The sequence below is a fragment of the Hippopotamus amphibius genome, chromosome 1 (assembly GCF_030028045.1).
Source record: "Hippopotamus amphibius kiboko isolate mHipAmp2 chromosome 1, mHipAmp2.hap2, whole genome shotgun sequence".
NCBI classification, from domain to species: Eukaryota; Metazoa; Chordata; class Mammalia; order Artiodactyla; family Hippopotamidae; genus Hippopotamus; species Hippopotamus amphibius.
Window position 1 is genome coordinate 59,341,273 of NC_080186.1, and position 25,095 is coordinate 59,366,367.

At 37.9% G+C, this 25,095-nt stretch overlaps 1 protein-coding gene across 4 annotated transcripts in view; it reads right to left on the reverse strand.

Annotated features, from left to right (window-relative positions):
• Positions 1 to 1,726: 1,726 nt before the first annotated feature.
• Positions 1,727 to 25,095, reverse strand: part of CLCA1 (chloride channel accessory 1) — a 32,682-nt gene continuing 9,313 nt past the window's right edge. Inside the window, exons 5-15 of one of the 4 annotated variants that reach the window (XM_057714132.1) lie at positions 21,727 to 21,904; positions 18,357 to 18,575; positions 17,567 to 17,794; positions 14,137 to 14,311; positions 12,208 to 12,314; positions 9,837 to 10,052; positions 9,004 to 9,265; positions 7,673 to 7,843; positions 5,168 to 5,407; positions 4,269 to 4,339; positions 1,727 to 1,936 (exon numbers count right to left, since the gene is read on the reverse strand). In XM_057714132.1, coding sequence (XP_057570115.1) covers positions 1,931 to 1,936; positions 4,269 to 4,339; positions 5,168 to 5,407; positions 7,673 to 7,843; positions 9,004 to 9,265; positions 9,837 to 10,052; positions 12,208 to 12,314; positions 14,137 to 14,311; positions 17,567 to 17,794; positions 18,357 to 18,575; positions 21,727 to 21,904 — 1,873 coding nt within the window. In that variant the 3' untranslated portion in view covers positions 1,727 to 1,930. Of the gene's footprint in view, positions 1,937 to 3,634; positions 4,340 to 5,167; positions 5,408 to 7,297; positions 7,396 to 7,672; positions 7,844 to 9,003; positions 9,266 to 9,836; positions 10,053 to 12,207; positions 12,315 to 14,136; positions 14,312 to 17,566; positions 17,795 to 18,356; positions 18,576 to 21,726; positions 21,905 to 25,095 lie in introns of those variants that run through there. The other 3 variants (XM_057714126.1, XM_057714142.1, XM_057714152.1) reach the window with 3 other exon arrangements.

Consider the following 25,095-nt stretch of genomic DNA (forward strand, 5'->3'; position numbering starts at 1 on the left):
CTTGAATACTGTTTTGTTGATTAGTCTTCTCTTTGTTTTAATGAATCATTCTAACAAACACGCTTTGGAAAGCATGTTCTTTGGAAATATTTTGGCATTTCTTCAAAAGTCTAAAATGTAGAATTGTTTTGGGGCTGGTAGAATCCATTAAGTCAAATGTCAGATAGTTTTTTTAGTATAATTTTTAAAAACATAGTGCTTGTATTCTTTCTCTTTCTCTTATTTTTTGCTGGTATTGATATCAACAGACTATCAATGAGCTAATGAAAAGAATTAGATCCCTAGAATCACCCCAGAGCATCTGGCAGTAAATTTTGCCCAACAAGTAATATGTAGTAATATTTGAGGACAGAGAAATTTGATTACGGTCATTTTGTTTCTTTTCTTTTGCTTGGTTTTCCCTCTGTATTTTGTACTTTTTGCCAGACATCATGAACGTGGAAGCATCACTTCCTCTGGCAAACATTAAGTGTGGATTAGCTACCAAACCATGGATTCCTAAAATAGATGCTTCCCCTAAAATAGTGCCTACATACTGTGTATGTTGTCTACTTGCTTGCTTACTTGCTGGCTGGCTATAAAGTTCTTGAGAGCAAAACCATACCTGGCTTGCTTACCCATTTTATACTTGTCATCTAATAGAGTGCTTAGGATGCAATGTAGGTACTTTAAAATATGTGTTCAATATCTAAATAAATGTCTCAAGCACACAGACAATAAGCTTAATGCAAAGCTAGGGATTTTCACAGAATGTGTGATGAGAAGATAATTCAATGAGGGATTTGAAGGGATTGTCAAGGGAGGACTTCAAGTGACACATCAAGACATTTAGAGCCTGAATAAAGAAGAAGGTAACGGACTAGGTAAAAGGAGGCAATCAAATGATGAGAGGTTATCATGAAATTACAAAGCCAGTTCCATGGGATAGTAAGTAAACAACTCAGAGGATATGTGACTAGAATAAGATAAGAGATTTTAAGATTTCGTAGGTAAAGCTGTTTCTAGGTCATTATTATGTCTAGATTGTAGCCTTGGATATATTAGGTCAAACCATATGGAACTGCCAATATTCTCCCATTTTTTAAATTTATGGTCCAGTCCAACAGTTTGCTAACATTTAATGGAGACGGAGTGAAGATCAAGGAATTTTGAAGTTAATATATTTATTGACTCATTCATATAGATTCTGATACCAGGCAGAGTGCTTTTAGGAAGTAAGAGGGAAAGAGTGTTATAACTCAAGGGCCTGTCAAGGTTAGGGTGAGATTGGTGTGTGACAGTGAAAAGAAAGGATGAAGGATGGCACAGATCAATGATGAAGGATGGAGGCTTAAAAAATGATACCATAGGAGTAATGGCCTAATTTGGAAGTTGCAAAGGGGAGCTTGGAGAATACTTTTCTCAATCAAGCCCTGGTACTTGGATATTAGGAGAAGGAGCAACCTCTTGTAGAGAAAAGGGAGTCTTCCAATAAGCATTCAGGCTCAGTTAAGGAGACAGAGAAGACATTCACAGAGGAAGCCGGATAAAGCTGTGGTTCCAGATGAGAAGGTCTAGGTAGGACACAGGCCTTAATTCGAACATCCCAAGAGATCAATGCCTAGAATATACTGATCAGATTTACCCACCTACTTAATTCACCTATCAGAAACTAAAACACACACACACACACACTCACACACACACACACACAAACTGAGGTCATTGTGGGGTAATGATGGCATAAAACAAGATTTTGGTTTATTTTTATCACATATGACAATCCAGATCCATTTTGCAACAAGCTGCTTTATAATTCAGAGTATATAAGTGTGTTTTCCCTCGTTGTTCTATATTTCATCTTACCTACATACTCACATTTACTTCTTTTCCTTGAAGTAACATCATACTTTCCTATGCAGTTCCGCACTGTATGCCAAGGTGCATCCCATTACATCTGCCCAAATGGGAAATTACAGTTTCAATGAGTGACTTAGAAATTTTCCAGGCTAAACCCATGGCAGCCATATTCCATGGGGCTGAGTCGGGGGCCTCAGAGTCATCTGTCCACATGGGGCAGGTGAATGGCCCTCTAGTCAAGCACGTGCCCTAGTTTGGTTTTGTAACTTTCAGAAAAAAACTACAATCTGATCCTCTGTCCAGTTGGTTGGCAAAGCACCTGGATGTGTCCTCAATAAACAATACTGAATTTTAGGACATCACCGTCTTCCTAGCCTCAGAACTCTCTGCTGTTCTATTGTAACGAACATATCAATACATAAGAAAAACCAGTCTTTCTTAGACTAAAGGACACACAGACCATTCATTTCATATTTTGTCTTTAGAGCAAACTGAAGACTATTTGCTAGTTCTGCATTGTTTGGGCCCCTGTATGATAGTCTTTCCTGAACAGTGCCTGAGTGTATTGTAACGCCACAGTGAAAGGTGATTACAGTGAAGGATACTACATTAAACTTGTTGTGATTATTATCTGGGTGTTCCTGAGGCTGCATCCTTAATACCACAGTACCCTAATTTATTGAGGATCTGTAGGTGAAACGTCACATGGGTCTCAACTAGAAAAAGCCATGCTCCTCCTGAGCCTATGGTTTGTTTCACTGTAGACTCTGTTGCTCTTCGTTCTGCCTGCTCGGAAGCTCAAAATAAATGTGCGAGCAAGGGATAGCAATTGAACAGAACATTACATTTGGCCCTGGGTATGCTGACGCTTCCTCTAGTCTTTATTATATATTTGCCCCATTTCTTTATTTTCTTAATTTTTTAAACACATTTATGTGTATGTATCTCTAAAGTGCCTCAAATCCTATTTTGAAATCTTTCAATCTTCCTTTAAGGAAGATCTACGAAGAAAGAAAGAAATTTGGAGTCTATGTAGAAATAGTCTTATAGATATTTCATTTTTAGAGAGTCACCCACACGTGAAACTAATTGTGCTAATGAACTGAGAACTTGAAACAACTTTCACAAGAATACTTGCCCTCAGAGGCAATGGAATGTGTGCTTAGTCCTTGATGGGAACTGCCATACTGCTAAATCTATTTGTCCTTTTTCCCTTTTCTTCTCCTTCCCCTTTCATCTGTCATGACTGCAGTCTCTTGCACCTTTATTTAGTCCTTCATGTAGCCCTCAAAACCTCCCTCCCCCCGCTACTTCTCAAGCATAGCACTGATTGTATCTACCTCCTGATTTATCCTCAAATGTTTTTTACTGTCTATAAGAAAAAGGCCAAATCTTACTCATCTTTTTGTAGTCAGGACCTAGCATAAGCCTGGAATATTGTAGTCATCTAATGAACATTTATTGAATGAACTGAATTGCATTACATAAGATAATGCATAGAGCACTTGGCACAAAGTACATAATAAATGTTCATTTCTCAATCACTTTTCTTCATACCTGGCCTGAACCTACTTTCCTACTTCATGTCCCACCACTATGACTTTAGGCATCCTCAACTCATAATTGCATGCACATTACGTACATTTCTATGCCTATGCAGCCTTTACCATGCTGCTATTTCTTTCTACAATGCAATCTCTTTCTTAAATGCATCATCCTTGCCCAAATCTGGAGAAAAGAATGCAAAATCCTAGTGATGTTGGTTCAAATCTCCTCTGTAACAAACCATGCCTTTTATATGTAAATAGTTTTACTTGGTTGGGCATTTCTAATATCTTTCACATGCAATCACATGTTCTTTTATAACTGGCAAAGCTCCTTAAATCAAATTAAAACATACTTCCATTTATTGATGAAAGTACCCCTTCTTTCTACTACTCAAAATCATTAATAAATAAGCAATAATTAAACTTTTGGATTTGAATAGATAGTTTTTATACATATGTATCTGGTTGTTTAACATTTTATTTCATTAAATTGCCTCATACAGGAAGTCTAAAATACATTTTATAAATTTTTATAATCAAAAGAAGGATGAATGATTTGTTTATCTCAGGGAAAACTCAGCCCAAGGCTACTGACAGCTGTAATTCTCCTAGCCACTTCCACATAATTTTTAAGATGTGAATGCCAGGAATGGTGCTGTTGACATTAATATCTGGACAAGGAGGAGAAAGACTAGGTGTCTCTGGGGGAATAAACAAAGATACTTGTGCAATGTTGGAGATTTCTGATTTCAGGTTGACCTTATCAACAGCCTGTATAGCAATGAAGAGATCTGTGCCATTTGTAAAAGCAATGTTTTCTGGTTTAAACACAAAGACTTCCTCTGAGTTGGCCTCCTGTGGGATGAGATCAGTAGTATTCACCTGAAGTGAATCGTTGAACTTGTCTCTGAGATCAAGAATATTTGTGCTTATTCTAATGATGTACTTGTGAGCTAAAAAAAAAAAAAAGGAAAAAAAAGGATGTGATATAATTCTCAAGTCTTAAAGAAGTTTTAAAAAATCTGTTAGAAACAATATCACCATCCCATAAAATACCAATAAATAAATGTAATTGATGGTCCATATTTATAAGCATTAGTATCTTCTTTTACATTCTTATTTTTATTTGTATCCTAACAAGATAAATAAGAGTGATAAGTGAAAAACTGGATCAGACTTGACTTAAATAAAGCCTAGTATTTCTGGCCATAGCACCTGATTGAGAGAGGAGGTTAATTACTGCTTATTATTTTATTATTCGTGCTTCTCAAACTTGAGGGTACATACACTTTATCCGGGGATCTTAAAATGCAGATTCTGGTTCAGGAGGTCTGATGTGGGGAGTAAGGTTCCACATTTCTCACAAACATTCATGTTATGCCCATGCTGCAGTTCACAGTGGAAAAACCTGGAAGAACCTGAGGTTTCTTCCAAAGCACAGCTCTGCTCCATAGATATCTATGCTCTATTCCCAATTCTCTCCAAGAGTCATTACTAAAAATGAGGTTTATTAAAGCACAGCTTGGCAAGATTTCAGAAAAAAAACTGAGGTTTGCCTGTTCCTGGTTGAAACATCTTACACCTATGTAGGCCAGTTTTTCAGATTCTAAACTTCTCATGTTTAAAAATCTTAAGCTTTTATTTCAGAGGACGTTCAAGATCCATCCTGCCTCTGCCCTTCACATGCATCACAACATGCTTGCCTGCCTCACGCCCTCTGCCCTCTGCCCTCTGCTTGGCTGCTGAACTCTTTTACAGGGTCCACACCACGTTCAGCTCACCTGTTCCGAGATCATAATCATCCCCAGGAGCCGTCCAAGTCAGATTAATGAGATTGTCCCCTTGGATTTTTGCCTTCAGGTCAGTGATTTTACAAGGTGGAAAGAGATCAGGTATGGGAGCCTTTGGAACATCGGAGGCCACAAATGAACCTCCCGAGGACGTTCTGCTGAAACACACTTGCGTGCCTTGAAGAGCATCCTTATTAATTTCAGGTCTTGGTGGATTCCATTTTACTTGACCTGCATTAAAAAGTTCCTCAGTGCAAGGTTAACAACACCATGAAGTGGCTATACTTCCTTCTGTTTTGTTATGGTATTACTTCCTTCCTACTCTTCCCTTCTTTCCTCCCACACACAAAACTTACTTTAACTATTTGTTGTAAAGCTCCTAAATCAGGTTTCATTAGAGGGAAAAAAAGCAAGGAGAGAATCACAGTTCTTTATCTCACGTATATTTATTTCCTAGATATTTAGTGGAATAGCTTTCATAATTTATTTTTGTAAATACACTTGTCATGGAAATGTTTCTTTTCCTGCCTTTTTTTTGCTATCCTAATCTTAACCTGCCACAAGGTCAGTTTAAATACTACCTCTACTTTAAACCTTCTCAGACTTCCTCAAGCAATTTCTTCCACTTAGGTAATATTGTGGGTTTCATTGTCTTTCCTATTTATTTTTTAATCCATTATCTGGGGCTTCAAGAATTGCCTCGATTATTTATTCTGTGAATTTTTCTCTTTTTCTCCATGTTTGTGTTTTATCTTTCTTATTAGATTGTAGTTTCTCACAAAATGTTTATGTTAGGGGTTCTAAAATTGTGTGCTTTTGAAAGACTTGGTTTTCTCAATGAATGCATGGAAATCTAGTTCATGTAGCAATCTCAGTTTGCTTCACATTCTTGTTGAAAGGTTGTATAAAAGTCATCCTGGAATTCTAAAAATACCCTGGCCTGCTCAGTCAGTGGGGATCTCAGACTCTCTTTTCAATAAAAATATTCCATAATACCTTAATATGGCATTACTCAGACTTCATGTTCTCATAAACCTTTCTTCTTTAGCCCTTATAATTTTTTGTCTGTAGAGACAGATTAATCTTTATATCCATTAATCTGGTCTTGGGGAAAGATGAAATGAATACTTTGGCAGGTTTAAGATTAGTTCAATTCACCCATAGAGTCTGTCACTCTTGGTATCAAGGCTCATCAGTGGATTGAGGGAAGAACATGGCTTCCCAAGGCCAAAAGTCAGGTGCTATCACTGTGAGTAATGTGGACCAGTAACCTCTCTAACCTCTGTTTCTCCATCTGTAAAATGGGATAGTTAGGAGAATGAGATATAACACTGAGCATAATACTAGATGTAGCCATTATACCAGTCTTCTCCTGATTTCCTTCCCTAACTCAAAAAGAAGGGCAAATGAGAATAAAATTAAGCTGAAATATGTAAAAGAGCTTTGGAAGCAATGGTGTCTTTTATAGCATTTTTTCCTGTGATCACCTTTGCATGGTGACACACCAAATGTCTCAGAATCCTCCCTTTATAGATCACACACTCAAATAAAGAGGACAGTGGGAAACTTCTTGGAAGAACTGTTCTTACTACACACCAGCACTAGGACAAGACCTGTCAGGACAGAATGGAGACTAATGGAAAACAAGTCCTGGAACCTATCAGGACTCAGTCTCAGACCTGATTCCATCTCTAGTCCAGGACAAGTGTTCATAACTAAGATTGGTGTGGGACTATCTGTTCCTTGGAGCATAATTTTCCCAGTTGCTTACATGTGGGTTCGATGTGCTATCTGTTATTAGGTTCATCTACTAGTCTCCCTATTCTGAGCAGGAGAAGAGAGGAGGAAAAGGAGACACTGGGCTTATGGTGATACTGATGCAGATAACAAGCTCCAAATTGTTATTTTTTGATTCTGTGGAAATGCCTATATAAGTAGAAAGAACTTCATTACAAAATGTGTTAAGATTTATTTAAAATAGTAACAAACATTTATTGAACACTTCTTATTTACTAGAAATAGTTTATTAGATGCATTTTCTTGTTTATTCCTCATAACCATCCCATGAGGTAGTTATTATTACCTATTTTACTTGTGAGGCAAATGGAGCACAAGAGATTACCTAAAATACTTTATTTGGTAGAAGGCTGGAATTTGAACCAAGGCAGTCAAAATCTACATTCCATCTAGTGCTTTTCCACTGGGGGCTATGTTGTTACCTAGAAGACAGTGAATGATGTCTGGAGACATTTTTAATTGTCACGACTGTGTGGGATGCTTCTGATATCTAGTGAATAGAGCCTAGAAATGCTGCTAAACATCCTACAATGCACAGGACAGCCCTTCACAGCAAAGAATTATTTGGCCAAAATGTCAATAGTGCCAAGGTTGAGAAACCCTGACTTAATTTTTTACCATTCTCTCCACAGGTTTAGTGGTTTTCCCTTGATTCCAAGCCTTTTACTCAAGCCAAGGGCATTTTTATAGATTACTTACCATTCTCAATCCAGCCAGGTATGTACATGGCTCCACTCTTCTGGGGCATCACCTTCTGAGTGGCTGTATTGACGCCTCCCAGAGCCCACACTTTTACACTGTATCTACCATTTGTATCGTAAGCTGTAAAATACCTTGAATAGACACCGTCATCCTTAGTAGCATCAGCACCTTGACAGAGAAATGAAGGAATTAATGAATATCCTAAAGGTAACTGGGCTTTTGTATATTTCCAAATCATATGTGAGTTAAAAAATTTTAAAGCAAAGGTAACCCAGTATTATCTCCAAGAGAGTTCAGGATTTGGCTACGTTAAGAATGAGGTATACTACTTGCGTGTGTGTGTGTGTGTGTGTGTGTGTGTGTGTGTAATTTCATATGTGTACATCTTGTCTTCTTGAATTGTTATCTTTCTTTTTGAACTCAGAGATCAATCATGTGCCTCTGTTACATCCAACATAGCACAAGGTAAACACTCAATAAGTGTGTGTTGAACTGAATTCAATTACTGTATGTTACTGTGAGAAAAAAAAATGTTATATGAATTTTTTTTTAATTTAAGGACATTCATTTACAGAATTTGTTTTAAGAAGATTACTTGTTTCACAGTAAATAGTCAAGTTCCTTCTAAAAATAAATGTAGAATTTTCTTTCTCTCCCTGCTTGACTTCTTAAATATAAAAATAATAGGTAGAATTTTCCCTTTGGGTGCAAGATAATATAGAATCCACATAGATATAAGAGTCACATATAGCTATACCTGAACCCAACTCTGCTGCTTTCCAAATGTGAAAGCCTGTTTCTTCATCTGTAATGTAGGGATAATATCTCAAAAGTGTTTGATGAAGATAAACAATGAAGATCAATCGATCTATCCATCATCTATCTATCCATCATCTATCTATCTATCATCTATCTATCAATCTATCAATCTATCTATCTCTCTATCTATCATCATCTATCTATCTATATCTATCTATCCATCCATCTATCCATCCATCCACCCATCTATCTAATCTTCACACAAACTCCTAACACAAAATATCTATTAATTTTCCTTTTTCACTTTTTGGGAGGTGTGGACTACCCACTGACAACTCTCTAAAGTCTCTGAGACTTTGGGGCTTTACAAAAGCTAAAGGTAGGCCCTTCCTCATGTTTTCCAACAATTTGAAATACAGGAATTTTGAGGTGGCAGAGAGCTCTCCCAACCGGAGCCCCAGTGCTGGACTCTCTGCTTCTAACTGGCCTCACCACAACATGCCCTCCTGCTATTCCCTGGTTGCTTCTTGGAAAAGAAAGATGTGTTCTTCAATTTCCTTGGTGCTTACCTGCTCCGTTGTCCAATAATTCCAAAGTAACTGTTTTTCCATCCACTGATTCTATCAGGACTGTGACCTTGGCCCTGAGAATTGGCAAGGCTCCCTGGTGAATCTTTGCATAAACTACCATAGGGCTAGGGAATTTGCCTGTGTTTTTGTTCATTTTGGAGGTCACTGTAATTGGAGGCAGGGTACCACTTGATGCACGGGAGGTGACAGTCAAAGTCAGGGTTTGTGAGCTTGCTTGTAGGCTGTATTTCCAAATGCCAACCTAGCCAAAAAAAAAAAAAAAAATGGAGACATTTCTAGTTAATAACTTTAAGGGACACAGAGCTGACTTCAATGCCACCTATAGTAAGAGCCCATCTGATACAAGTACATTACAAGTATATCTAAGAAGACTTTTGATACTCTCTCAGCCAAGGGAAACTTTGGTGTGTTTGGATTAACTACATGGTTCTTATTGCCAAGAAAATCCGGGTCAGGAAAAATGAAGTCTGAAAGTTGTGTCCTTATCATAGCCTTGGTTTCTCAGGAGCAGGATCAAATTGATAGATTCCTGAGGTAGAAGAAATAGTTTTCATGACGCCAAAGCTTTAACTGCTGTGTAATTTGAAGGTTCTTCTTTTAGTACCTGGAGAAAATATTACCAATTTCCTTTTTCTTCACTTGCTGTCATACTGAGTGATTTCCACTGGATGGAGATTTTTCCTTGTTCCCTCTTTCATTCAATACCAAATTTTTTTTTAAGCAACCACCCTCATTTAAAAAGCTATGATTATTCTGTAAAAATTTTGTTTTATCTTGTCAAATTGTGAAAAGGAAAAAAGATGAGTCCATACCTTGGCAGTGCCTGGGATTTGGAGGTAGGCCATTTTGGTGTGTGTGTCCACTAAAAAGCTATCTTGTTTCTTTCCAGTGGGATCCCAGAGAAGGATTTGGGGAGTGTCAGTTGTCCAGGTGATGAGAAACAAGGTGTCTTTCCCCACAGTGCTGTCCACAATCACTGTGCCATTCATCCACTGATTGCTCTGGAGGGTTAATCCCCTACTCTCAAGCTGTTAAGAAAGACAATTCTTTACTTTTCTGGAGAATACAGTTCTCATCACACAGTCTCTTCCATTCTGCCTCCAACTCTCAACAGCCCCATTAAAAAGCCTTCAGTGATGCCTGAGTTCTTGGGTTTGATATTTAGGACCTATTATGGTCCAATTTTAAGTACTCTTCCAGCCTTAGCTTCCATAATGTTGATTCCTACATCCAAACCAGACCGCTTCTGCATATGATCTTCATGAATCCCTGACTCTCTGACTATCATACTCTCTGCTTTTCCTGGAAGTCTGTGCATTCGTGTCCGTTTGTCTAAGCCTTGCCTACCCTTCAAAATTCAATTCAAAAGTCACTTTCTCCATGAAGCTTTCTCTGATGTCCATCTCACTTACCACGGAGAATAATCTCTCCCTCCTTTGTTCTCCCATAGAATCTTATTTCTATCAATGCTTTGATGTTCTCACATTGTGTTTTGCTTTATACCTACTGCTGTACACAGCTCATCTCATTAGTAGAGCATAAACTCTTAAGGATACTAATGAGGACTTATTTTCACCCACATATAGATTGTCTGAATTGCAAGTAACTAATTCATAGGTCAGTTATTATTGCAGTCCTTGTGAAGATAAACGAAATAAGTCAATGGCCAAGACTGATTTGTTGTCTGGAATACAATGAAGGAGCTGTGGAACAGGGGTTGAGGCAGGGAAGGGCTAACCAGACTTTGTAGAAAGTGTGATTTTTGAGTATTATCTCCTAGATAATTATTTATGGTCCTTAAATTGATATCCATTAGAAGATACGGTGGCCTGGTCGTGGAGGCAGATTTTCTAGTTTTGTAGGTAAATTATGATCTGGGATGTGAAGAAAACTAGGGGCGCTTAGATCAGTTGGGTAAATGAGTCCTTCTCATATCTCCATCTCACTCCCTTTTAGGTTTCTTAAATACAAAAGTAATGGACAGAAACTGCCTGACTGTGAACTTGCCCTTTCATCAGTTTAATTACTTTTCTAAGACACATTCCTCCCATGTCCAAACCAGGCTCTTGGGTTTAATATTCTAAATCTGAACTAGGATAACCCAAACGAGTATAAGTGTTGTCTTCTTTGACCGAATAAATACTACATCAATAGACTAGAAAGCCTATTGTTCTGAAATCTGTCCTTATTTGGCCTTTTAAAAAATTTTTTATTGGCGTATAGTTGATTTACAGTGTTGTGTTAGTTTCAGGTGTACAGCAAAGTGAATCAGTTATACACATACATATATCCACTCTTTTTTAGATTCTTTTCCCATATAGCCCATTACAGAGTATTGAGTAGAGTTCCCTGTCCTATACAGTAAGTCATTATTTGGCTTTGACAGTACGTTATTCCTTTACTTTTATTCATAATAAAAGTTACAGCTCACACAAGTGTGGTGCTGATAGTTCATTCTCTCGTTTAAAGATTCATATGAATAATTTTTACAACTATTAGAGAGGAGCATTTTAAAATATATTTGTCCTTTTTTTTATTGTCCCAAGACTTTTGAAAGAAAATTTGGTTTTCTTGAAATTTTAGAAGCAGAAGGGCCCGTAGAAGTTTTCTGGTTCATCTCTGGCTGACAAACTGAAGCTCAGAGAGGTAAAGTTCTTTGCCCATGGTCACAGTTAATGACAGACCCATGAATAGGATCCAGGTGTCTGGACTGACAACATGGGCTTTTCACAGTACAAATCACTTTCCACTCGTTATATGAAAATATTGGCAAATATCAGGGATTTGAGGTAATGGAAAAATAGACCAAGTAATCCCTGAACAGTTGTCCCAGAAAATTTATATTGAGACGATCTACTCTGAAGAAAATTCTGAGTCAATTATACTGCTATGGGTGCCTGTTAACAGATGTTAAAAGAGAATTCTTGGACCCATTACACTTTCTGTTGTTGATTTCTAAGAGGAAGTCACTTAGCATTGTTTCCAAATAAGAAACACTAACTGCCTTGTTTAAATGAATAGAGTTGTATTTTAGGAATAATGTCAAATATTAGGCTGAAACTTCTATTTTCATTTTAATTCATTACTGGAAGAATGTAGAACTTAAAACTTTTAACCATTAAACTCCCCATCTTAGCTATGGTTATTTATAAACATGCAAAACCAAGGAGGAAGAACTCTGACCTGGATGGAGCGCTGGGAGACAGCTCCGTTTCCGGACGAAAGGGCCCCGAAAGCATCCATGAGGCCATTGTTCTGAACCTGATCTGAAGCATATGTCTGTAAACCTCCTAAAATTCAATTACATTATCAGAAGTTATTTTCTAGAAAGCAAGTATTTGCAACATTTAGCTATTATTAAGATAACAAAATATACAAAATACATATTATATTGTTATTAAAATACTAATAGATTAACATTAAATAGGTGTCCATATTAACCCAATAGCTGATACTAATTTTTTAATCTTACTAAATAATAGCTTCAGCAACATAGTCATTTGGCTACTTCAGCTCTCTGCAAAGCAGTCAAGACTCTCTGACGGACCAAAACTAGTAACATAAATCTCATGTTTTAAAGGTCATGCACTTTCATATGAGCCATTAAGCCTTACTACAAGTGTATTGATTTTTTATTTTAGACATAATCTTAACAAGCTTGACTTTCAAGTTTTCTCCTAAATCAGAAAAGATGTATATGTTACAGCAGTGAGAAATAACAACTGACAAGAGACAGTTATAGGAAAGTATTACATGTAGTAAACATGAGATGATATACCAGGCCATGTGGTCTTGGGCTATTTAGAACAGGTGTAACTAAGAGAGTTGATGTGAAAGCACTTTTAAACTGTTAATGACATCCAAAATCTAAGGAGAGTAATTTAGTCATCCTATTGGTACCTCACCCAGATCCCCTTACCTAGGCTAGTGCATCTCTCCCCAGCTGCTCTAAGTGTTAGCTTAATGGTATATAGCTGCATCCTATTCCAGAAAATTGTCTTACCAAATGGGGCCACCCTAGCTAAAGACATAATATGCCCCTTTACCCTTGCCCTGCCCTGACAGTATATAACCACTGACTGACACCATTGACACAGTGGTACAAAAAGTCAGCCCTCTCTTTCAAGATTGGACCAAGTCTGTGAAGCAATTCCAGATCCAGAGCCCCCTGTGGGATCAGGCTTCAGCTAGCGTCTAAGTTCACATCTGTGCTTAGCTTCTTCCCCTGCCTATCTTACTTCCTATTCTCCCTTTCTCCTGAGAGCTCTCCCTGTATAAATCACATGCACCTAAATCCCTTTCTCAGGCTCTGCTTCTAAGAAACCCAGCCTAAGACAGGTAGTATTAGGAGCAAACAGTCCTGTCATTTCAGCTGGCTCAGAAGGCAACTCAGCATAATAATTGATATCCATAATGCTGACCCTAAGTTAAAAAAAGTTTAGAAAATAAAAACCCATTCTGCTAAAGAAGTTCAGATGGGATCTAGTTTAACCATCTGTGTATGGAAGGTAGAAGCATAATACATGAATGTTTTACAAAGAAACTGCATTATATTGTATATTTTCAGAGTGATCTTTTGTGTGGTTCAGCAGGCCCTTTGCCCTTCCCCTGCTATTTCTTATTCAAGTCCCAATTCAGATGTCACCTTGCTGTACGTGTCTTCTTCCCCAGATAAAGTCTGGGCTTCCTTCTTTGTGCTCACCGTACCCTCTGTTACTAATAGAGCACTTGTATCATGGTATTATATACTTAGTGGCTTGTCATTTGTCTCCCCTGGATCTCTTGGTCAGCTACCAACTGGAAACGAGTGGTTCTAGACTAACCTATTATATTCTTTCGAGTCCTTATAAGGTGTCTGGGAAGAGAGTCCCAGGTTCTCCCTAGAGTGCTGTGCTGGTCCCATCTTCTCCATACTGCCCTAATCCTAGAACCAAGGCTTTGAAATAAATGAGTGAAGTCAGTTCTAAAAGTTATTTGGGGGTAAAGGCAGCTAGTTAGTCAATAAGATAACCCCATCTATCCCTACCCCGCCCTTCCCCAACTCCCCAGTGCACTCGAGCTCACAGTCCAGTGGCAGAGAAAATAGAGTAGACTTAGCAGGTCATCCTTCACCTGTCATTTCAGAGAGCTCCTCTAGTTCCTGCGCTGCAGACGGCCCCAGGGCGACTGTGTGGATGATGGCTCCGCTTTGTTTCACCTCATCAAAGCATGAGCTTATAGTATTGTCCTCCCCATCAGTCAGTAACACAATTTCAGATCCATCTGTTGGGTATTTCTTCCTAATCACCTAAGGACATAATTCAGGCATGAGTTGTTATACTCAGGGTAGCCAAAGTGTTTGAGAAAACGGCAGCTAAAGGGAATGAGAAGAGAAACTCCAGAGGGAATAAACAAAAGTGTCGGGGAATGGTCAACTATCTCTCTGTCTTGCAACGACACGATTTTAAATCAGCAACATTCATGGAACTTGACAATGTCTTTTCTCTTGGTTAAGCTGTTGCAGAGAAGGCTCAATAGGATGGGATTCAGGGAAATCCCAGGAATGGACAGCCCTGGGGAAGCAGAAAAAGCTCTTCTAGTTTCCTTCACATGATCTCTCCTTCACAGGCTTTCAGAGGTTCCCAGATGCCTTCAGAAGCCACCCTCATTTAATGGAGATAATATTGGGGACTAATATATTACTATAATAATATTAGACTCAGGGCAGATTTTAGCACATATGATAATCACCTGTCTTACCATACCAGCTTTTTGTGGCTGGCCTTGGTTCTGATTGGTCAGTCCCCAGGTCACATGAGTTATTAAAAATTTTAATATCCTCTCTGATTAAAGCAAAATATTTTGTCCCTATTAATCCCCAGCTTCTAGTTGTCCTATGACACCTATGTCTCAACTATTCCTGGTAGACATAGATTATAGTTTTTCACATGGTATAGAGAGGATACACCTTACACCAACATTGGATAAGATTATGATAGAAGGAAAATTAGATAAAATAATAATGTTTATGAAGAGGAAGACAAAAGTTCACTCTTCCCTTAAAAAGAGTGGAAGGGAGACCCAGAAGTAAAGGAAACAAGTAATCAAACCTAAGCAACTCCCCTCTCTGGACCAGACTCTCAGGAAGGGAAAGCCCTCTTAAGTAGGTTGAAAGGGAAGCTGAGAGTAGAGGAGACTTCCAACCCACTCTTTTTCAGAGGGGGCAGCCCCACAAGGGAAGAGAGCAGAGCTGTGATTGCTGGCATGTGAGGAAGCCTGGAGCCAAGGAGCCTGTCAGCTGTGGCTGTGGCCTGTGTCTGACCAAGCTGCAGGGCCTGAGAGGCCAGAGAAAGGGCTCAATTTGGATTCCCTTCTCCCACTCCCCATCACTGCTATGTGACATGGAAAATGTGCAGAAGTCCCCACGTATCCATAGTGGAAACAGAAGGCATCTGACTTGAGAGTTGGCAGGCAAGAGGACATTTTTATCTTGCCATAGTGGCTGAGGGGTGTACAATCTCTCAAAGGCTGGATGCAGGACATGGGGGGTGCTTAGGGCTCTGCTCCAACGGTGAGAGCCAGAGTGGGGCGAGTCTGCTGGGGAAGACCAATGGGCCCTGATCAAGCTAAGAAAACAAGCAAAGTCCAGTGGCCAGAGCTTAACCAATACCACTGACAGACCTGACCAGAGTCCTGCACCAGGGACCAATGGGGAAATTGAGACAGTGCAGGATCCAAGACCCTTTACCTCATTACCCTGAAGTCACACACAAGCTTCTCCCACCCCATATCTGGGTTCTTTGGGGCAGGAGGAACATCTAAATTCCAATTGTGTTCCTCACATACTCTCTCCCCCATATGAGTGGAAAATGCAGAACCAGAAGTTCCCTCTTCACCACCAGGCCATCTGGCATTAGTCATTTCCCTTCGGGTTTCGTATAGCAGAAGTTTAGTACGACATGTCAGTGATTTCATTGTCAGTATCCCCTCCCTTACTTGCTTCTTTAATCAAAGTGTGGGTGAGTGGCAAAGGCAAGTGTACCCAGGTGCACACAAGCATCTGGAGAAGGGTTTTGCAGCTGATTGTGTATGCAATAAAAACCACTTTTAGGGAACTGACCTTCAAAGGGCCAGAGGGACAGACTGCATGTGAGGGAATGGTTAAGTCTGCTGTCAACGTGAAACAGTGTGAGCTGAAAACTAAATATTCCTGCTGCTGCTGCTGCTTAGAAATCAGGAACAGCCCCATTGACATGTTATGACCCCAGCAGGCAGACAGCAGACTTTCCCAAGACACTACAGAGATCCTGAGACCTTACACCAGCCAGCTTCTTTCAGGCTCTTATTCTTTATTTCATGGACCTAAGTAGCCTCTGAATAAATATACAATATTCTATATTTAAAAGAGCATTTAAGGTATAATCAAATAATACAATTTAATTTTATTTATTGAAAACCTTCTATATAAAAGATATTGTGCCGGCAGCCTGGGAAGTTAAAAGATAATTCCTATCTCTGAAGAAGTTTTTTTTGAGGAAAGAACATGGCAGGAAATAACACAGATGAATCAGAAGTCGTAAGAGATGTTTTAAAAAAATAGAAAAAAAATTCATAGGATTCAGAAAGAGAAACTGTACACAGTTGAAAGAATGAGGAAAGATGTCAAGAAGTAGGTAATGTTGTGAGGGATATGTGAAGAATGAATGTGATTTGAGGTACAAAGGAGGGAGGAGAAATTACTCTAAATGGGAAGCTGGCCAGCAAGGGCAGGTGATCTAATTTGCTTAAACATAGAATACCTGGAAGAGAGTCCTGGGTACTTAAGTCTGGAAAGGTAGGTAGGGGCTATATTATAAAAGAACTTAAATATTAGATAGAGAAATTTTACTTAGTTTTGTTGAAAATGGGGAGAGATTGATGTCTAGGTTGAGGGATGACATGATTGGATGATCATATGGGATCTTTGGATACACCCCCAATACAGTTAGAGTTACAGCTCCTAAGGCCTCCTATTTCCATAAATAAACTATTTGCTTGCTCAAAAGGAGGTCCTATGTACCCAGAAGTTTGGAATATTAAGCTACCTCAAAATTTCTCCGTAACTCAGAGTTCACTTTTTTCTTCATAGAAGATACCCTTTTATATCCCTGTGTACCTTTTCATAGCACACATAAATATATGATTATGCACTTATTTATGTGACTATGTAGTTAATGAATCTTCCCCCAATAAGATTATAAGCTCCACAATAGCAAGTGTGGTATGTTTGGCCCTGATGCTTAATGCATATTGCAGTGCCTGACATGTATAAGTAACACCATGAATGTTTCAAATGTATGCAGAAAAGCATGAATGCACAGATGTAGAAAACACAAAAGCATGAATGAATTAGTTAACAATAGCTTTGGGGGCCTGTGTTGTTATGTCATCTGAACCATTGCTCTGCCCTTGGTTGTCTAATTCAACTAGGCACTAGGCATGCATGGAAACACTAGAAAGGGGCATTTCTTAGGAGACACAAATTGTAAACATTGGTAAACTATGAGAAGGGAACTTGTCTTACAGTAAATGCTGATCGAAGGCCAGAGCAGATGGACGTTCCTCCTGAAGCTGCTGTGGGTAAGCTTCTGGTAAGTGTGTCTCTTTCAGTGGCACTGTTTATCTGTACAAGTTCACTTTTTATGTAGGCAGCACTGTCAAACGTCACCATCCCAACCCAGGACCCTTGCTCAACCGTCTGCAGAAGGAAAAGTTTGCCTGCTTGATTCAATCGTTTAAGGCGGTCACCAATCTGAATGGAAAAGCAGAAGAAAGCAGTCAGGTTGGGTTTAGATAGGCAGACAAACAACAGGACAGGCTAGAGGGAATCTGGCAGTAGCTGCCTCAATGTAAAGTAAATGACAACAAGCCTACTCAAGGCATATCCTTCTATGGAGGAAAATTTCCCCTTTATATTTAGTAGTATTTGGGGGTAGGATTTTAGGGCTTTTGTATAAATAGCCCTAAAAGATAAAGCCAGATTTGGCTTTAGTTCAATCATTAGTTCAATGCTGTGGTAATAGTTCTATAAACCTACATATTGTCAGTGAAACATAAAAAATGCTAATTCCATGTAATTCATCAGATCTTCGCTCACAAATTGAAAGCTAATTTTATTTGGCAAATGAGACACTTGATGCTGAATTTTTGTTGAATAAAGTTGGGGTTGGCATTTCTGATGGAAATGTTATTCTTGTAATTGCTCTAGTCCTTGGGGTTGTGTTTATTCCCAGCCAGTTCCAAGTTGTGGTCCAGATCATACCATACACAAATGTGAGACAAGCACCCAGAAGACCAAGACTCAATGAACGTACCGTCATGCTTCCAGACTTATCAAGGACTAAACACACAATTCTTTGTCCGATCTGCAACAATGAGAAGGTGGGGTTGGGTGGCTTTGTTGTCATAGGAGTGGTTTTCTTATAGTCCTCTGAATCTTGGATCACTTCCCATGTGCTTCGGAGATTGCATTTTTTGTTTTGCTCGTTTGGGGCATCTTTATTGTGGTTTTTTTCTGTACAGAATTCAACCACCTGAAATTGTCAATAAAATGATATAGATAACAGTAAACTACTTGTTAAAATCTTTAATAATTGAATTAAAGTATTTTAAATGTAGATTTACATTTATGTGCCCTCCTCCCCAGACTACCTTATTACCCCATAACCTTGGCTCAATCCCACAATCACCGCAGCACACTGCTGAGGGAAATCACAGTGATAATTCAGAGTTTCTATCTCAAAACAGGTCTTTGACCTCATTGGACCCTTAGTGCTCCTCAGCAATCTATTTACCTGCTCTTGGCTTTCCTCCTACTTCTCAAATTTGCCATTTCAAGCAATCATCACTATCCTCAAGCCACCTACATCTCAGCATTTCTCTTCTGGTACCATTTTCTCTCTCCATCCTTTCACTTCCTGCTCACTTCCTTACTTCCCACTGACTTACAAATACCTTGCGTTCCAACTTTCAACACCCAACATTCTGGTTCTTTCCAAAATCCATTTGGATGTCCCACAGGATCCTTGAACACCAGGTGTTCATAATTGAACTCATCACCTTTCCTCTGACTCTGCTCCTCCCCAGGACCAAGTATTTCCTAACTTGACGTCACCACTATCTACTCAGTCACCTAAATAGGAAGCTGAGTTTTCCTACCTTCTTCCCTCTACAAGATAACAGGATCAGTACATTTTACCCTCTGTCTCCAGTTCATCATCTTTTCTCCTTCTCCAATGGAATCTCTATCATTCAAGCCCTCGTGGTCCCTCCCTCAGACTATCTCACTTTTCCATCTTGCTCCCTCTTTATTTGGTCCACTCTACAGCTGCCAGGGACATATTCCTTCTTACTCCTGTACTTACTCTCCTTCTGTGGCTCATCATTGCTCACACACTACAATCCAGACTACTTCACATAGCAAATAGCAGTCTCCATGATTTGGATTTTCACTTCACCCTCTATCCTTGCTGTGGCTGTGCATTCCAAGTCTCTAATTTCCCCCACTGTAGCCTATAAGTGCTCAAACTTGCCAGACTGTTTTATATCTCTGTGTCTTTGTTCACGATTCCGACTTTGTCAAGGAGTTCTTCTTCCTCTGTCTTCGGCACTGGGAACTCTACCTTCATGTTTCAGCCAAAAGATTATTTTCTAAATGTTTTCTCATTTCATACCCTTCCCCCAAAGAATTTCCACTCAACCTTGTGGCCTCACAGTACCCTGTAAGAAATTTCAATAAGGCTCCTTTAACAATGTAGTGCACTTATTGGGATGAAAATCTATCTGTGACAGAACCCTGTCTCATTAAATTTGCTCCCTTAAAACTTAACCCTATGTCTGATACACATTAAAAGCTTGACATGTTTGTTGTTTTTTTAGTAAACTTTACCAATCTGTATGTCAGTGTTGTTTTTTTTTAAATCTACAAAATGGCAATAGTTGTTATGCAAGAATTATATGAAAACATATGCAATAGGGACAATACTAACAGCCAGTAAATGATAGTGTCTTCTCCTTTCCGAAGCATTATATCCCTAGCATTTGGGGTATTTAAAAAGGAGGAACAGTATACAAAGAAGGTATAACCTAGTTCCTCCTCTCAGTGACTTTACAGTATTATCATTCCATTAAAAATCTTAAATATCTGGGATTTAAGTAATTTAGAAAGTAATCATTAGCTGTAAAACACTTATTTTTCTCTTTATTTGTGTTTTTCAGATTGTTTTAGTAGTGTTTCCATATTATTGTAGCTACTTTTTAGCAAGGGAACCTGAAAAACTTTTGTGCAAACCCCAAGCAGCGGCTTCTAAACCTGACTGTGCATCAAATTTAACTGTGATTAATTTAAAATAATCTGGTCCTCCTCTTGTAAGTTTCTGAATTATCCTGGAAATAGACTTCAAAGCCAGACTGAAGGATGGCCCTAGTGAACCATGGTGTATCACATTTTTTAAACTGCTGCTATATTGTTATAGACAGACTCTTGCAAGTAACTTCACTCTTACTCTAAAAGGAAAACATAATTTTATGTAAGAGACTGGAAGACAAAGGTACTCCTCACTAAAGTCAGTTAACTGATGCATTTATCTTAGTTTGTACAAGTTTGCTGATGTATATGTTTGGCATTAACAAAGGTAATTTGTCAAGTTTATTTTATGACCAGTTGGACATTTAAAAAATCATTAAGAAATACAGATGGTCCCCGACTTACAATGGTTCAAGTTACAGTGTTTTGACTTTATTATGGTGTAAAAGCAATACACATTCAGTAGAAACCATATCTCAAATTTTGAATTTTGGTCTTTTCCTGGGCTAGTGCCATGTGGTATGATACTCTCTGGTGATGCTGGCTAGCAGCAGCGAGATGAACGTAGTTGCTAGTCAACCATGCTATCACAAGGGTAGATAACCAATATACTCACAACCATTCTGGTTTTCACTTCTGCACAGTATTCAATAAACTACATGACACATTCAACACTTTATTATACAATAGACTTTGTGTTAGATGATTTTGCCTAACTAAAAACTAATGTAAGTGTTCTGAGCATGTGTAAGGCAGGCTTGTTCTGAGCACATGTAAGGCAGGCTAAGCTAAGCTATGATGTTTGGTAGGTGAGGAATATTAAGTGCATTTTCAACCTGATATATTTTCAGCTTGCAATGGAGTGGAGGAAGATATGTATTTTAAAACTACTTAAACCTATTAAAACTACGTACAAACTCCCTCAGGGCACCAACACTTAAAAAGACAGAAAACTTTAGTTGACAACCGAAAAGCAAATAGCAAGCTGAAAGAGATCTCTGAAAATTAAATTAAAAACTACTGATCCTGTCCTTATTGCTAGTAAGAAGAAGTGCCTGATCTCCCTGGATAAGTTTCTTGTAACTAATTCTTGTACTTGTCTGCCTTTAAGGATATTTGAAGTAGTTCTAAGCCCTTAAACTAAAAGCTAGTGGGAGGGAGATGATGGAGAAGCAAAAAATGGACCTAAGGAAGGGGTCTGAGGAAGATAGGACTTTATTCCTGATTTTGTTCTCCCGGCTTATTCCAGAGAGGTCAGTTGCTCACTGAGGACTTCCTAACATTTGACCTTCTCTTTCAGCATCTGGGATAAAAACCTCACTAAATTCGTAAGTGTCAAGAAAAAAAGAAAGAAAAGAAAAAGAGAACAAGGCACTTACAGAATCAATACTTTGTGAATACATGATGGAAGCCTTCTCAGTCTGAAATTCATCAGGTATGAATTCACATCCTACTTCGTACAGTCCTGTTTTTCTGTCAGATTTGCATGATTGGGTGACACAGCTTCCTCCTTGACACTTCTGTACTACATTTTTACCAGTAATAGCTCCCGAACATCTGAAAATATATTAAGGTTAGATATTTAGGTGATATAATAATTTTGAAGTGTTGGTCTCTACATATAACTTTGCTTCCTGATCTTAAAAAACTTAGTATTTCAGTACATTTAAATTGTAATGTTTTATTATAATTCATAATATTCTTTTGAAATGTGATTTTAATAATTTCATATTTTGATAGTATAACATGAATTTAGCCTAATTTACTTAATTATTCCCCCCCCCCAAAATTTTCAGTACTAAAAATAAAACTTCCATGAATAAGTAAAATGTCACATGAAATTTTGACTCTATTTCCAAGTTTGCTACATGACTGACTCCCAGAATAAATGACCAGATCCAGAAGTTTGAACATTTTAAAGCCTATTGATTGTTGATAGAGCTCATTCTATCATTTCCTTTAAAATCGATTGTTAAATGTGAAATTACTGGATCAAGAAATAGGAAAATTTTTTAGCGATTTGATATGTGTCACCAAATTGCTTTCCAGAAAAGTTATGCTAGTTTATTCCTCTAATAACCATCTATGGGGGCACTCATCCCACTGACAGGCACTTACTAGGTAATAAACGATTCTCATCTTTGTCAAATTTGCACCTCTTTAATTACTAGTAGGTCTGATATCTTTACATTTTTACTGGCCATTTTTATTTCATCTTTTTAAAATTACTTATCCTTCTCCTGTGTCTATTTTTCTATTAAGGTGTTATTGTTTTCCTACTGGTTTTCAAAGTTTCTTTATGTGTTATAACACTAAGCTTTTAAAGGCCTGTTTTTTTTTTTTTTCAATTTTGCACTGTTTTTTTAAATTTAGTTTATGTTTGACTTATATGCAACAAAGTTTTTAATTTATATGTAGCCAAACATTATTCTTTTAGTTATGTCTTTTTCCACTTCTTGAATGCATAGAAAGATCTTCACCATATAGGAGTTTGATATTTATAAATATTCTTCTAGTTTTCATTATGGTTTTATTTTTTATATTTAATGAGTCTATCCAATTGAAAGAGGGTCTATTAATTTTTTTCACTGCATAGTTAAGAATTGTTCTGACATCTTAAAAAATCTTGTCTTTCCTTGTAGATTTATAATTCTAGCTGTATTAAATACTAAATTACTGTGTGTCTGTCAGTTCACATTGTTTTAATTAATGTAGCTTTATTTGTATATTTAAAATTCAACATGAAAAATTTCCTTTATTACTATTCTTTTTCAAAAATATTCTCAGCTACTATCTACTGAATAAACTCAGGGACTTTAAAATGAGGTAAAATAGAAGTACTTTTGACTAGAGTTTTATAAAACCTATATATTAATTTGGGTTGGATTTATATGTGTTCCATGAATTGAAAATCTCTCATTTAATCTTGATTTTTCTTTTAAGTCCTTTAGAAGGAGTTTATGCTATGGTTTTCTTCAAATATAACTTTCACACTTCTTAGAGTTTTCTTCAAATATATCTGGTTGCCTTATTGATTTCCCTTGTAAATTTTAATTTCTATTTTTTTAAGTGGACCACGTGTTATCTGCCTAGAAGCAATTTTCTCTCTCCCTTTCTAGTAGCCCCCCATTTTTTTAACCACCTCAACTTGTTATTGCGTTGGCTACAACTTTCTAAACAAGATTTGATAACTGCTAATAGTGCCCGTTCTTATCTTATTTCTGATAATGTCTATTGATTCCCTATTAAATATGATGTAGGCAGTGGCTTTCAGTTGATGCTCTAAATCATATTAAGGAAGCCTTCTATTGTAGGCGGTATGTTATTTTTGTAATTGTTTCTAGGCCTTAAAAGTAATAAAAAAAATTGGTAGATAAGCAGTAAATACTTTTTGTATGTTATAATAAAATTTATTGTTAAGAGGACATGGTAATCATGTCAGTTTTGCTAATGTTATCTGTAGAAGGATGAACATGCTGTATATGCCAGCATTTCTGGAATATCCCTAGGAAGGAGTACGTACTAATTAGCTTTTCTCTCGAGAGGATATACAGTGTCTGTCTGGAAGCTTAGCAAAAAGTGGGAGAGGTAGATGTCAGTGTTGAATGGCATCTGTGGGCTGAGATTTGAGAGATCCATCCAACATATGATCACATCAGGGGAGTGGCCCTGGGGAGTGGTCTCTGTAGTGCAGAGGGAACAAGCCAAAGAAATCGAGTAGACTATGTATGGCTCTGGGAGGCACTTAGTATCTTCTTATACCTAAAGTGATATAAGAGTGAGGGAAAATGTCATGGAAGTGGACCAAGCTGAGAAAATTTGAATGTAATGAAGAAAAGGGAAAATAGAGAGCAGTCACGCTCCTGTGAGAGAAAGGGGAAGCCAAGGCTGAGTTCTGAGCCCAGTGCAACTTCCCTTGGGAACTGTGCTGTAAAGCAGTAACCAAACCAAAGCTGAGTGCATCTCCTTAAACGGTCATCAGGGGAGTAGAACTGGAAGCAAAAGTGAAGAGGGGTGTTGTACCAGCTGTAACCTTTAAAAAGAGGTTGTTGTTTTTAACTGAGGCATAAATGTTCAAGCTTACCAAATGCCTTTCCAGAATCTGTTGGAATAACCATTTAATTTTCTTTTTTACTCGATATTATATTAATTACCTACATAATATCACAGCATTTTCAGATTTCTGGAAGACATCCTTCTTGGCCTTAGTGTGTTAGTTATTCCCTTAATTATGTGTAACTTAGTATCCTTTTATTTAAAATCTTTTTAGAAAGCTGTATCTACAGAATTCTTTTTCATGCCATCTGTCAGGTCTTTGTATCTAAATTATGCCAGCTCTGTAAAATAAATTTGGAAGTTCCCTATCTTTTATGTCTGTACTAAAGCAGTTTATTCCCTGAAAATTTTGATTGCAAGAACTCATCCATAAAATCACAGAAGCTGAGGTACATTCTGTGTTCAGTTTACTTTCTACTGACACCATACAGGGTTTTATTCAAATTGGGAGAAGTTTTCTGTTTTGTTTTAAAATTTGGACTGTCTTTCAGCTAAGTTACACAGTCTCTCCCAGGCCCATTCATACTGACATAGTTCACACAGGTATTATTCTACCCTCAAGGCACTGAAGTTTTGTTTATGTCACTGATTATGATATAGAAAGATGGAGATACTGAACGTAGCCCTTGTGGATTTTTTCTAGTTGTACACACACACACACAAAGGCAAATGATCTGTAGCTGCAGAGTAGA